This window comes from Lycium ferocissimum, chromosome 12 (genome assembly GCF_029784015.1).
Source record: "Lycium ferocissimum isolate CSIRO_LF1 chromosome 12, AGI_CSIRO_Lferr_CH_V1, whole genome shotgun sequence".
Lineage (NCBI taxonomy): Eukaryota > Viridiplantae > Streptophyta > Magnoliopsida > Solanales > Solanaceae > Lycium > Lycium ferocissimum.
The window spans coordinates 38,711,387-38,726,683 of record NC_081353.1 but is presented as its reverse complement, the minus strand read 5'-3'; the positions used below and the strand labels follow the sequence as shown (position 1 = coordinate 38,726,683).

The window sequence follows — 15,297 nt, the reverse complement described above, 5'->3', positions numbered from 1 at the left end:
AAAATAAATCAAAATAAAATTAAATGTTAATTGACGTAATGAATATTGATTTTCTCTCTTTTATCCCTTTGTCTTATATTTATATTTTTATGGTTGTCTTGTACATAACTAAGAGTGGCAAACGTATGTCGAATATGGTGGGTCGAAAATAGGTTAAAACAAAAACGGATCAGCATAGACCCTAAGGAAAAAAAAATTAAAAAATTTAAAACTTAAAAATAAAAAGTTACTAGTAAAAAATTTTAAATAAGGAAATAAAAAAATATATATTTTTTTTTTCTAAAGAAAATTAAACATGAACATTTTAAAAAATAAAATAATTACAAAAATAAATTTAAATAATAATTAAAAAAAGTTAATCATGTTTTGTAGCTTTTATTCTTATGAATGAATGACAATTCATGGGTCAGTTTGGGCTCATTTGATGATCCAGTTTGGGTTGATGATTTGTGATGGGTTAACTTGGGCTAGCCCAAATCAGTCCATCTTCAAAATCACTCTAGCCCAAACCCATTAAAGCTTGGGCGGGTTGGGCGGGTCAAATGGGTTTGGGTTAGTTTTGCCACCCCTAGGTAGGTGGCCTCTATAGTCACTCAACTTTGTTTTGTCTTCCAAAAATTGCTCAACTTTGGGTAAGTAGTCTACATAGTCACTCAACTTTGGATAATTGGGCTCCATAGTCATTTTAGCTGAAAATATAATTTTCGATATATATTTAATGACGTGGTATTTATAATTTATTTTTAAAAAAATATCTTAAAAAATTAAAATCAATAATTAAATTTATTTATTTATAATTCAATTCATCATAATTAGTGCATATAATACTAAAGTTTGGGATATTATTCATCATTAACACATAAAAATAACAAACTTAGACAATATATCTCAAGTAATATTGCAGGGCATAAATAATAATAAAAATTTATTCTAAGAATATAAAATTCTATCTCGCCGACATTATCCCCTCCATCAGGCTCAATTTCATCTTCATCTTCACTATTTAGTAGAATCTTCACCGGGGAATTCTCCAAAAGGCATTTTGCTGGAAAAACTCTCAAATTGTAACTTTTTATTAGTGTTTATGTCTTGCATTATTACTTGAGATATATTGTTTAAGTTCATTTTTTTTATATATTAATGATGAATAATATCCTAAACTTTAGTATTATATGCACTAATTATGATGAATTGAAATCTAAATATATAAATTTAATTATTGATTTTATTTTTAAGATATTTTTTAAAAATAATTATAACTGTCACGTCATTAAATATGCACCGAAAGTTATATTTTTAAAAAATGACCGTGGTAGCCAATTACCCAAAGTTGAGTAATTATAGAGCCCACTTACCCAAAGTTGAGTGACTATAGAGGTCACTTACCCGTAGTTGAATGACTTTTGGAAGACAAAACAAAGTTGAATGACTATCGAGGCCACTTACTAAAAGTTGAGTGACTTTTGGAAGACAAAATAAAGTTGAGTGACTATAGAGGCCACTTACCAAAAGTTGAATCACTTTTGGAAGACAAAACAAAATTGAGTGACTATAGTGGTCAATTATCCAAAGTTAAGTGATCATATAAGCTTCTAACTCTTTACTGGTGTCCTTATGTTAAGCTAGCATTTGGCCATAGATTCCCAAAAAAAATTGGAAAAATTTGATTTGGGTGAAGTTTTTCCAGTTTTGAAAATGTGTTTGGCCATGATTTTTCAAAACATATTTCACCTTTTGTTTTAAAAAACATGAATCATTACTTATACCCATAAGTTCTAAAAACTATCAAGAATACCCAACTATACAAAATATACATACTTGCTAATCCCAAATTATACAGAACATGATATTTTAATAAACTGTTAATGACATACTTACTAGGTACTACGATTCAAATTACATTACAAAGATCCATTTTTATCTTCCCAATGGATTTCTACAATTGGCAGAACAATTTTCCCTAGGGTTTCTTCTTCTAATGTTTGAGCACAACTTAGCTCGTTCACTTTATAGAAAAGACTGTTTTAATTGTGGAAACATGCTAGATACGACTTTAATGGAGGACCATGGTAGATAGAATTAGTTGGGTCATAAATAGATGGGGCTTTTTCATCAAATACAAAAGTTTGAGGTATTTTTTAAAAGTTTTGAAAAGGCCAAAACATAGATCTTGGCCCAAAAACAGGTTTGAGCTAGAATTTGGGATTTGAAGATTTGTTTTCAAAATCTGTCAAAATTTTATGACCAAACAAAAATTTAAAAACAAATCTTCAAAATATGCTCCCAAAATCTATGGCCAAACAAGAGCTTAATTTTTGGCACAAAATTTTATCCCTGTAATTTGTGACATAGTTTATTTCTGCATTTTGAGTCATTAAAACGGTCAAAAAAGATGAAAAGCTTCAAAATTATCCCTCAAGTTTGTCAATTATCTACTTTTGTCCTCAGTATAATAATTTGGCTAATATTATTCTTTGTCACTAAAGGCTCTATTTTGAACCTCAATTTATACATATTATTAAAATTATAAAATAATACTTTTGATAATTAATTGAACATCATCTTATTTACTCTTTCATTCCCTTCCTTCTCTCCTTAATTTACGCCTAAATAAATACATTTGAATTTTTTCTTTAACTCATTACGAACAACAACAACAATAACAACAACAACAACAACAACAACAACATATACTCAATGTAATCTCATGAGTGGGTCTAGGAGGATAGTTTGTACGCATTCTTATTTTTACCTTGGGAAGATAGAGAGGTTGTTTTCGATAGACCGTCAGCTCAAATACCATATAATAAAATCAAGTATGGAGAGAAAATACATTAGTAAAGCGTACCATGTTGAACATAATGGAGAAGAGAGTAATAACAACAATAAATAATTCGATAAACTCAGCAAAAGACAAACAAAAACAACAACAACGTACCTAGTGTAATCCCACAGGTAGGGTCTGAGGAGTAATATACAATACTGATAAGGAAAACTAGTCAATGCTCAACTATCTATTAACCTTCTATCCTAATCCTCGACCTTCATACCCTTCAATCTAGGGTTACGTCCTCAGTAAGCGGTAATTGTGTCATGTCCTAATTACCTCTCCTAATTTTGTCATGTCCTTCTAATTACCTCTCTCCAATACATATTCGGTCTACATGTACCTCTCCTTATGCCTGTTATAGCCAACCTATCATGCCTCCTCACTGGCGCATCAGTACACCACAAGACCACTCCCACTTTGTCCCGATCATCTTTGTTCCTAATCCTGTCCCTCCTAGTATGCCCACGCATCCGTCTCAACATCCTTATTTCCGCTGCTTTCATCTTCTGGCGTGCAAGTTCTTGACCGGCCAACACCGTCATACAACATAGCTGGTTTGACAACTACTTCATCCAACCCGCTCTAATACTATGTGTATCATCATCGTCAATCCCCCAGTTTCTTTGGATTATTGACCTAAGACACTTGAAACTTCCTCTCTTGGAAATGACTTGAGTATCAATCCTCCCTCTCACATCTGCCTTGTGAGTTATGTCACTGAACTAGCACTCCAAATACTCTGTCTTAATTTTGCTCAATCTAAAACCTTTAGACTCCAGGGTCTGTCTTCAAACATACAGCCTGTTGTTGACTCCACCGTCAGTCTCGTCAATCAATATTATGTCATCTGCAAATAACGTACACTATGACACCTCCATTCAAATATGTCGTCTCCGTTCATTCATCACCAAGGCAAATAGAATCGTGATAACAATTGAACCACGATGCAATCCCATCACAACTGAGAAATGCTTCAAGTCTCCTCCCACTGTCTTTACTCGGGTCTTGACTCCATCATAAATGTCCTTAATCATCTTAATGTAAGCTACAAGTACTTCTCTAGCCTCCAAACATCTCCAAAGAGCCCCCATGAACTATGCCGTATGCTTTTTAACTCATTACAAAGTTCCAAGAAAATAATTTTAAGGAAAGACAACAACAATAACATACTCAGTATAATTTTACAAGTAGGGTCTGAGGAGGGTGATATGTACTTAGCCTTATCCTTATTTTGTGAAGATAGAGAGACTGTTTTCGAGTTTTAAGGGAAAAAATTACTCAATTTCCTAGTTACCTAACCAAATATGATTATGTCCCGGGTAAATTTTGCAATGTAAAGGTGGAAAAAGAAAAGTAACAGGCACGTTAGAAGTCAATATAATCCCAACCGCAAACTCCGGCACATTTCCTTTTACCTTCTAAAGCCGCCGATCAAAATGGCCTATACTAATCATCAACCAACAAATTATATTAATAAATATATTCTTTTTTTCTCCTTCCCTTTACGCAAAATTCCAAAAAAAAAATTCACGCACACACTGTTCACACTCCACATAGTATTCTTTTCCTTTGTCTTGATCCAAAAAAAAAAAAAAAAATTCAATTTCTATACTGTATACTCACACAAACTATGTAATCACAAGAATTACTATATACTCAACAAATAAAGCAGGTGACTTTGATTTGCTATTTTGGGAAAGTGGGTATTGTGTTTTTGGGTTTATCTTTATCTGGGTATTTTTTATTTTCCATTTTTGTGCTATAATTATATGGATTTTGATAATTTCTAGTGCAAAAGATTTAATCTTGAGTTAATTCCTATATACAAGCACTAATTTCCTAACAAATTATGTAATCACAAGAATTACTATATACTCATATGTAAAGCAGGTGATTTGATTTGCTATTTTGGGAAAGTGGGAATTGTTATTTTGGGTTTATTTTTATCTGGGTGTTTTTTATTTTCCATTTTTGTGCTTTAATTATAGGTATTTTGATAATTTTTCATGCAAAAGATTTAATCTTGAGTTAATTCCTATATATAAGCACTAATTTCATAACAAATTATGTAATTACAAATAATTACTATATACTCATACATATAAAGCAGGTGATTTGATTTGCTATTTTGGGAAAGGGTATTGTTATTTTGGGTTTATCTTTATCTGGGTGTTTTTTATTTTCCATTTTTGTGCTTCAATTTGTGCAAAAGATTTAATCTTGGTTAATTAAAAGCTGCACTTGAGATTAAATTAAGCAATCTTAAGGATTATAATTGAAAGTTAGGAGATTTGGTTAGTAGATTTGGAATGCATGTTGTACTTTTTGGTTTTTATTTAATTATTTCAATCTGGATATTTTTCTTTTTTTAATTTCTTGTTTCAAATTGCAGATTTTTTATTTTTTTGGTAAATAAAGGAGTAGCAATGAAGTAATTGCAAGGCTGTCTTTGAGGTTCAAAGATTTTCTGTTACTGAAGAGTTATTTTCTTTTTGTTTGTTGGACAAATGGAAATTATGGATACAAGTCCTTATAGGAGGTTGGTATTCTTTCAAATTCCAACTTTTGCCCTGAAATGAAATATTAGTTTAGCTTTGTGAATAATATCAGTTACTTGCATGCAAATAAAATATGGTTTCTCTAACAATTCTACTTGTCATTGTTCATCTCTTTGTTGTATCTTTAACTTTGTTGTTTGCTTTCTATATTTTTGCTTAGTTTGGTAGTTTCCTAAAAAATTCCGTCCACTGAATTTTGTGGCAACTTGATGAAAGCAAAATGTTGAAATGGGCAAATGGCTGATTAAGCACCGCTTCACTTAATGACTAAATCTGTTTAAATTTATGGAAGAATTAAGCAAAATGAATGGAACATCATCTATTTCAGTTCACTTAGTGACACATTTCTTCTCCACTATACCACTCTTCTCAAAGCTTTGGGTTTTGAGAGAGTCCTATATCTTTCACACCCCAACAGAATTGCATGATAGGCTCGTATAGCTTTATGAAATAATAGCCTAGTGCAAAAGGTGTATATGTATGGAGGCAGGCATGTCGTTACATCCTTTTAGAAAGCAAAATACATTAGGAAGACCAATGGTCAGGGAATAAGAGTAGTCACATTCTACTCTTCGCAATCTTAGAACGAAAATGATACATTAAGTGTCAGAACGTATAAGTATATTACGATCATGTTGTTGGGAGTTATATCATTCTTTTTATGTGATAAACCTTGAACAATCTAACATACTACCTCTTGGTTGTAAATGGAGTATCTTGTACAGGAGACCAACCTTCTCTCGTCTGTTTGAAGTTATTTCATTGTATATGGTTTCTAGGAACTTATTGACTAACAAAACGCATGTATTAAATGGCAGTTTATTTTCTGCATTCTCCTATGGCATTGCATCAATGGCTATGGTTTTCATCAACAAGGCCGTGATCATGCAATATGCGCACTCCATGACTCTTCTCACGCTCCAGGTACAATAACATGACTTATCAGTATACACACAACATATTGGATTTCTTTTGTTCTTACCTTTTTTCCCTGTTTGCTGCGCTATACACTGTTATTAGCAAATAGCAACAGCTTTGCTCATACACTTTGGTAGAGTTATGGGATACACAAAAGCCAGAGAATTAAATGCAGAGACCGCGAAAAGACTTTTCCCAGTTTCGTTGTTCTACAATGCGAATGTGGGATTTGCTTTAGCAAGCTTGAAAGGAGTAAATATTCCTATGTATATTGCCATCAAAAGGCTTACACCACTTGCTGTATTAGTAGCTGGATTCTTTACTGGAAAGGCTAGACCAACAACTCAGGTTAGACTTACGTAGTTACTTTTGTTTTTGTTTTCTGCGACTTCTAAACAAAAGTCCGTGCACTTGTCACTATAAATAAGAGAATCCACATGTTTATACATATTTGTGAACAACAGCAATCTGATTCTGCATTTTAGTTTTCTTCAACTTCTTTTGTTTAACGTCTTTTGGTTTCTTTCCTCCATATGAGGAAACTCAGTGGAAGATTTGTACTAATAGTTTGTCGTTTTGTGTCTTTGGTGACTTTTGAGAAGTGAAAATCACATATAGGTAACATTTTTCTTTTAGTCTACTATGTAGTTGATATCGCCCAAATTACTCGATGTATGATAACTGGCTAAAAAGTTTGGGTCGTACACATATATGGGGATTTCAAGTTAAGTGAAGAGTTTCTTGCTAGTGAGACTAGTCCAACGGTTGTGGTGACTTTAGACCTATTATTGACTATGCCATTAGTGCAAACTGTCAAAATTTAAGCTAATGCAAATAGCAAAATGCAGTCAGAAGATTAGTTTGGAGAAGTATCAATTTGGAAAAAGCGTAGGACTATGGGCCCCCTTGGTAAAGTATGGGGGGTTTGGCTTGAACTTAGACTCAAGTAGAATTTGACACAATAATAACGCACAAAACTTGATTTTTTGTTTGCTAATATATATTCTTCTCTACTGATGCTAAATTGATAAATTGTTGATTAATGAGCAAGCTATATCCGTCTACTATGGCCTACCAATTTATCACCCATTGGGTTTTTGCCTAACCATGTCCTAAGTGCCGCCAGCTCTAGTTTGTCAATGATAAAAAGAACGAATAAGGTTGGTTCGGCAAACCTACTAATGGGATTTCCTGTCTTATTTCAGGTAACACTTTCCGTTATACTTACTGCTGCCGGAGTTCTTATCGCAGCTCTTGGAGATTTTTCCTTTGATCTTTTTGGATACAGCATGGCCTTTATTTCTGTTTTCTTCCAGGTCTCGCCTTGTTTTTATCATTTAGTGCTCTTGTTGCATGTATCCATTCACTTATTGTGATTAAATTATAAATTCGTCTTAGTTACATGTCCTTGTTTCATTTTCAGACCATGTACCTTGTGTTGGTTGAGAAGTCAGGAGCAGAGGATGGGCTTTCGTCGATTGAGATCATGTTTTACAACAGTTTTTTATCTTTGCCATTTCTGCTATTCCTCATCATAGCGACTGGAGAATTTCCAAATTCTTTATCTATTTTATTTGCAAAGGTTAGGTACTTTGCTTTGTTCTGCATAGTCAAACATCGTCCTTTATTTCTACTTAGAAGCAAATGAGTTGGTAGTTACTGCTTGAGTAGTGTTAGACAATTTTGAGAACTTGCTATCACTGCCTTTTGTTGTCAATCAAGTTAAAGAGAAACGGGAAAAGTAAAGGGAGATAATACAGAAGTATGTGTCAATAATACATAAATTAGAATGATCAATGAAGCTAGAATGAACTATGAGACAGAGACACAAGGATTTCAGATCCCAACGGAGAAAAAAATGACTAGGTGATTCTTCCCGTATGTCTAAGCTTTGGTGGACATAGTTACTCAGCATATGTGCATGTGGAGGTAGCAAGTACATGGTAGAATAGGCAAGGTGTGTGCATTGACTCGGTCACCATTATTATAAAAGTCTATACTTGTTTATCCTAGTTGAGATCTGCTATATGAATCCTCTGTACTTGTTTATCCTAATACTCAAATTCTAGAGGTTTGCTAAATCTTATAATTTCCTGATAACATAAAAAATTATAACCAAACTAAAAAGCTCTCGGTAAATGCAAGATCTAATGTAAGTGTAACAATAACAACTATGCTTTAATCTTGAATAATTGGTATTGTCTATTGTTTGTTTTCATATTTTTCATGTTTATAGCTAAGCCCTTCGGGTTTTGAGAGATTATAGGGGTCTTATGAGACAATTTTCCTCCTGTGATTTAAACTCTACCTCATCTTTTTTAGCATGTTCAATCATCTTCAATGCCACACTTACTAATAGGTGCATCTAAAGGTTCATGTACGACATCAACAAACCATCTCAAGCGAGCTTTTCTCATTTTATTCTATATGTGTGCTACTTGTACCATTTGTCATATGTGATCATCCTTAATCTTATCTAATCTTCTAGGATTGCATATCGGTATTAAGATTCTCATTCCTATGACACTCATCTTGTGGATATGTCGAGCCTTAAAAGACTTAACGTTCACTCCCATATGATTTTGCTTGTCACACAAAGTTCTATGAAACTTGCCATATACTTTGATTGGTATTTTTCCATGACTAGTACTCCTGTAGTGCTCCCCGTGTTATTGGAGGGAAAAGGAGATACATAAATTATCTTATAGATAAATTAATTACTTGTACCATCAAATTGCAGTTGAAATTTTTAATTCAACATCCTGTTTAATGACAATATTAATTTAAAACTCAAATTAATCATCACTATAGTCTAATTTCTACGAGGCCATAAGGAGATAACTTTACTTGTAAAATTGATTTTCAATTTTCAATCAATCAACTATAAAAACTAATTAATTTGCAGCATGTGGGTCCGTATTTAAGTTCTTTAGGATTTGTATTGAGAGTGTAGGAGAGAGCAGCATAAGAGAAGCCAATAATCAGAAGTAATAGAAGAAGGGACTCACATACTACAAGAAGAAGAGAAAGAGTCATTTTTTCAATAATGAAAAGGAAAAAAAATAATCAAAAGAAGTTGATTAAAAATGTGTAGTAGCCGCATAGGCGTTAAAAAGATGGAGGTTGGAGGAAACAACAAGAAAGAGAATCCTGAAACATACTATGGATAGGATTCTGGGTATCAAATAGAAAAGGGTCCTTGTTTTACCTCATTTTTAATTTTTTTTTTTTTTTTTGTTTAATCATCTTTTAAGTTGATTCAAAGAAATGGATACTCCTTGCTGGATGACTTAGCACCTCATTGCTTTAAGCTCGCATTACTTCAGAGCGCTTGGGTTTACCTGCCTGAAGCTCGCATTACAACACCACGCATGGGTTTACCAGGAATCTATAACCCAACACTTCGCGTTGCTCTGCCGCTAAGTGACGAAGCCATGACTATACATGACACTAAACACTTATCCAGTTTTATCTTCCTATTTTAATTCCTCGCGTTTTATCTTTATCCAAGCCACTCTTTTTGAAGATTGAGCTTAAATATCTTAATCGTCCGCATTTAGGCAATACGGTCCCATTTAATCTTATTGCAGCTTTATTCTTCTTATGGGGTTGGTACTTTAGTATACGTTTTGTTTTGTTTTACTTCTACTTATCCTAAAACACTTATTCACTTAAGGGCTTCTTCATCGTTTTTGGTTGATTCCCTTGCTAGTTTCGTTAATTAACAACATTTGCAAGTAGCATCTACTATATAATATCAGTCTGATTAATTTTTGTTAGCTTATCCATTACTAGTTAAACAAGTACATGCTCAACGTAGATCCCCATCGTAAACCCTCAGTTTGAGAAACTCCTTTGGACCTCCTCCTGCTGCTGCTCTGTGTACTTAACTTTTATTGCATTTATATATTTGAGAGTGATTCATTTTTTGTCAACACCAACCGGAGACTTCTAAATCTCTATCATATGTTTTCTTTAAGTCAATGAATATCTTGTGGAGATTGTTTTTCCTCTCCTTATAAATTTTCATCAATCTCACTTCTAGATATTTTCTTTCATAGGTAAGAGGTAACCGATGTTTTAGATATACCAAGCATAATCCAAACTTATTCTTTATCACCCTTGTAATGTCAATAACTCTGTGTTCTATTATTCCTAGCCAAAGTTTTATTGTGTGACTCGTAAATTCGTTCCTGCGATAGTTTGAGCAACCTTAAGTATTTTATAAGAATCAGTGTCCGTTTCTCTCCGCAAGATAAGCATATTTTTACTCCTTATCATAACATTGCGTAGTTTTGTTGCTATAGTTCTCCTTTTCCAATCATTTCTGAACTTCTATAGAGGTGTCATCTAATCCACAGGGTTGTGCAACCTTCATGTTTTTATGGCGTTTTTTAGTTGGCAAACGTGAGTGTACGGGTAGAGCTAGTGGTAGTAGGATATGTATTGAAAATCGAATTTTGAAGGTCAGTCGAATTAAAGAATCATTTCACCATTAATATATGTTGGATATAACCAAGATTTTGCTTAAAGCACATATTTTACTGATAAAAAAAGATATAAACATGGTTTGCACTAGGTTTTGGGATTACTGTTAATTTCATAGTTGAATAGGCTATTTCATCTTTGGTCTCCGAAGTTAATATGGATCACTCTTTCTAGCAAAAGCACGTAAGTGACTGTACGTATATGAATGATATGTCTATTTGTATGTTTTTTCTTTTTTGTTTAAAAATTTCACGAGTGAGCCAATAGATTTATGCAAAGATAAATCTTGCCAGGTTTAAACTTGAGTTTACCAAAACAATTTCAGTTGAGCTGAGTTTGTGGAAAGCTTATTTACGTTAGTGAGCGATGCGCCTTCTGGGCATTTTCACCTGTAGCGTACATTAGGGCGATCAAGGACATGTATGAGGGAGCCAAGACTAGGGTAAGGACAGTGGGAGGAGACTCGGAGCACTTCCCAGTGGAGATGGGATTGCACCAGGGATCAGCTCTTAGCCCAGTTTTATTTGCCTTAGTGATGGATTGTTTGACGTGGCAAATTCAAGGTGAGGTGCCATGGTGTATGTTATTCGCGGATGACATAGTCTTGATTGACGAGACGCAGCGGAGTGAACGCGAAGCTGGAGGTTTGGAGACAAACTCTGGAGTCTAAAGGGTTCAAGTTGAGTAGGACCAAGACAAAGTACATGGAGTGCAAGTTCGGTGACGTGACACGTAGCTGGCGTGGAAGTGAAGCTTGGTACCCGAGCCGTCAAGAAAGGAAGTTTCAAATATCTTGTATACAGTATACAAGAAAATGGGGATATTGACGATGATGACTCACATCGTATTGGTGCGAGGTGGATGAAATGGAGGCTCGCTTCGGGAGTCTTTGTGTGATAAGAAGATGCCACAAAACTTAAAGCGGTTCTACAAAGTGGTTGTGAGACCGACTTTGTTGTACGGGGCAGAGTGCTGGGCAGTCAAGAGCTCTCACGTCCAAAAGATGAAAGTTGCGGAAATGAGAATGTTGCGATGGATGTGTGGGCACACCAGGCGAGATAGGATTAGGAATGAAGATATCCGGGATAAGGTGGGAGTGACATCAGTGGAGGACAAGATGCGGGAAGCGAGGCTGAGATGGTTTGGATATGTGAAGAGGAGAGACATGGATGCCCCAGTGCGGAGGTGTGAGAAGTTAGCTATGGATGGTTTCAGAAGAGGTAGAGGCAGGCCGAAAAAGTATTGGGGAGAGATGTTTAGACAGGACATGGCGCAGTTTCAGCTTACCGAAGACATGACCTTAGATAGAAGGTTATGGAGGACTCAGATTAGGGTAGAAGGCTAGTAGGCAGTCGCAGTTTTGATCTATAGTCTATTGTCCTTTGATTCTTGCTACTATATGCTTTTTCTTGTACTTCAATTATCTTATTTATTTGTGGTAGCTACTGCTTCCTTTTTTCAGACTGCTCTATCATGACTTATTCGTTTTCTTTAGTTTCGTTTTCATTTTGCTTTGAACTGCTTGTGCCTATCTAACCTTTTCTTATCGTGTTTTCTCTTGAGCCGGGGGTCTTTCGAAAACAGCCTCCCTATCTTCCGAGATAGGGGTAAGGTCTGCGTACACTTTACTCTCCCCAGACCCCACATTGTGGGGTCTTAGATTTCATCAGAATGGGATAGTTGTATAAGTTATAGAATTAGTGAAGCAAAATCCTCAGACTGATATCAGGATGACATTCCATCTAACGTCCTACCATCCCTGCTCCATGATCCTCTTTCTTTTTTTCACCTCTTTTTCTCCTTTGTACATGTGCCTTTGTGGCGAGTCCCTTCCTTGATTTATGATCATTGTGCGCTATCATAGTAATAACAAATGAAGAACATGTAGTGTAACAATAGGTGGTTTCAAATTGAAGAATTCTATTGCTACTGGTTTTATGAGACGTGCTAATATGCTATTGCCTTCTACAATCTTTCGTGTCTTTTGGATTTTATGCATCCCTCAAACCCTCCTATTTATGATCTCCTTAAACGTGTTCATCATTTGGGGACCTGAAATCTGCCTCCTGTCCAATTCATAAATTTTCCTCTCGAACTCCTGTATGGACCAGGCTGGACAAAAGGAAATCTAACTGAGTTGCTAACTCAATATTCAATCTGCAAAATCTGGAAAAGGAACTATTTCTGTCTCATTGGAATTTTAGACACAATTTTGAATGGAAATATTCAAATCTTCCTTTTGGCAGTTGAAGTGTATTTTTATCTTTTCTCAATGCTTTTTCAAATTTTGTGGTTCTAAATTGGTTCTTTTTTCCCATGAACAGAGTAGTTCAATATCATTTCTTGCGATTCTTATTCTTTCATTGGTGATGGGCATTGTCTTGAACTACACGATGTTCTTGTGCACCATTGTTAACTCGGCTTTAACTACCACGATTGTTGGAGTCCTCAAGGGAGTCGGATCTACGGTACGTACACAGCTTTAAGTTTTCTTTTCTTTCTTCAATATCGGAAGTAAAAATCTTGGCAATTTGTTTTGTTGATATTTCCTAACAGTATTTCAATATTCACAGACACTTGGATTTGTCATGTTGGGAGGAGTAGAAGTACATGCTTTGAATGTCACAGGTTTAGTGATCAACACAGCTGGGGGTGTGTGGTATTCACTTGCCAAATATCAACAAAAGAAGAGCAAGTTACCCAAGATAATGTCCGATATCGAAGGTCATCGTAAATAAAAGCTTACAAGTTGGTTCCACAGAGTTCAATATTTTTTTCCTCCATTCACGGTGTGAATAGGAAACTACAGTTTCATTCACCATTGGTTTTGTCAAGGCAACGAACCATGTGTTTTCAAGTGTAGTGAGTAGAATCAGTTCAATTTGATAGTATCTTGAACATGTCTTGTTACATGTAAACGTTGGAGATGTTGTGTACCCTTTTTCTTTCCTGTTATCTGTTTGGTTTACGAAGAACATGATCAGATACACATCAAAAGAAGAATGTTTCATCTAAGTCTCAGTTGACAGAGTTATTCCGTGCTTGTATTGGTGAGAGAAAATCAAGTTTTCATTGAAATAGGATCCACATAAGGAAAAACACCGACATCCGTTGGTTATTAGCAGCATCCCTAAAATGTTTGGGGTTGAAATATGGCTTTTAAATTAAGTTTCAAATAGCACTTGTTATTTGTTGGTTCTTAACGGCATCGCGAAAAGGTTCGGGTTGAAATATGGGGTTCAAAGTAATTTACGATTCAGTGTGTGCAGGTTAGTTCGAAAACCATTGTTATCCTAAAAAATAAAGAAGAATAATCTTGTGAATCCTATGTCTTTAGACACTTCTCAGCTTCACTTGTTAATCTCTTAATATGACTTTAGCAACTCTCATTGTGGCAACAATATATCCTCTGGTATAAGCTAAAAGAATGGGGAATTCGACAATCAGTTTTTGGAGACTTGGGGAAGAAAAATTAAGAAAATGAAAAAGTATACGATTGTCACTATTGTAGTGGTAGAATGGTCATATTCTCTTCTTGCTGGGCAAAACTTGAAATGACCAAAGACTTTCTTTTCAAGGTGACCAAAGACTTGAAAACAAAATTCGCTAAGGGTGGTTGTGAGATGGCTAAGATTTTTACATTCTTATTCTTAATTAGAGAACTCAAATTTGATCCCTAGGAATGAAAAATATCCTGATAGGGACCATTTTTCCTTTAATGGATTTTACAAAGTGTAAATCCAAATTAATTGAGTCTCAAAATGAATATCAGACATAGCTGGAAAACCAAAAAGAAAAGAAAAGAAAAAAAAGCAATCACACACATATACGCGTGGGAATGATCTTTTTCCAACATATATTTCATTTGCCATCTGTTGTTTGACTAAGATTTATGAACCATAGTCATAATAAATAGTAGACTCATTCTATGTTCTAACTTACTCACTTCAAAGTTGGTTTTAGTCACTTCAAAGTTGGTCGTATCAAAGCTCCGTTCCATTGACTACTTTTTTCTCACATAAACTACATATTTCAGTTCAAATTAAAAAAGTTCATACTTTCACATGAAAAAAATCATTTAGACTCATATTTTCAAAGTCATGTTAAGTGTTTTCTTCTCATTTATTTTTCTAGTGGACAATTATATAACACCTATGTTGGTGGATGATAGTAAACGCCATTGAAAATAATTAAAGTACATGCAAATTGGCCTAAACATCACTATACTTAAAAATTTATAATATTAGTGTGGTGCAACATGGTTGATGTTCTTCTCTACATAATAGGTATCCGGTGAATTTCTGTCTCAGTTTTGGTAGCCAAAGTTATTCCATACTTGTACTGGTGAGAGATAATAGGTATTTCATGAAATAATCGAGATGTGCACAAGCTAATTTGAACATCGCTATTATCCACAAAAATAGAGAAGAAGGCAAGAAGGATGAGCTTGTGAATCCTATGCCTTTAGGCACACCTGAACTTCACTTGCTACTTTCTTGACTG

At 34.6% G+C, this 15,297-nt stretch overlaps 1 protein-coding gene across 2 annotated transcripts; it reads left to right on the top strand.

Annotated features, from left to right (window-relative positions):
- Positions 1–5,243: 5,243 nt before the first annotated feature.
- On the top strand, positions 5,244–13,809 carry LOC132038972 (UDP-galactose/UDP-glucose transporter 7). Of its 2 annotated transcripts, none has more exons than XM_059429482.1 (7): positions 5,244–5,369; positions 6,207–6,312; positions 6,409–6,654; positions 7,512–7,622; positions 7,730–7,888; positions 13,119–13,262; positions 13,368–13,809. In XM_059429482.1, exons 1-7 carry the CDS (start codon positions 5,338–5,340, stop codon positions 13,530–13,532), a joined length of 963 nt encoding a protein of 320 aa, XP_059285465.1. In that variant the 5' UTR covers positions 5,244–5,337; the 3' UTR covers positions 13,533–13,809. The 2 variants fall into 2 exon arrangements, with proteins under 2 accessions (XP_059285465.1, XP_059285464.1); XM_059429481.1 differs by having other exon boundaries at positions 5,263–5,369; positions 6,168–6,312.
- The last annotated feature ends 1,488 nt before the right edge of the window (positions 13,810–15,297 follow it).

Excerpts from the sequence above, each read along its gene's own strand:
- LOC132038972 (XM_059429481.1), top strand. The coding sequence starts at position 5,338 with ATGGAAATTATGGATACAAGTCCTTATAGGAG. Across the intron at positions 6,655-7,511 it reads AGGCTAGACCAACAACTCAG|GTAACACTTTCCGTTATACT; the intron begins GTTAGACTTACG and ends GTCTTATTTCAG. Across the intron at positions 7,623-7,729 it reads TTATTTCTGTTTTCTTCCAG|ACCATGTACCTTGTGTTGGT; the intron begins GTCTCGCCTTGT and ends TTTCATTTTCAG.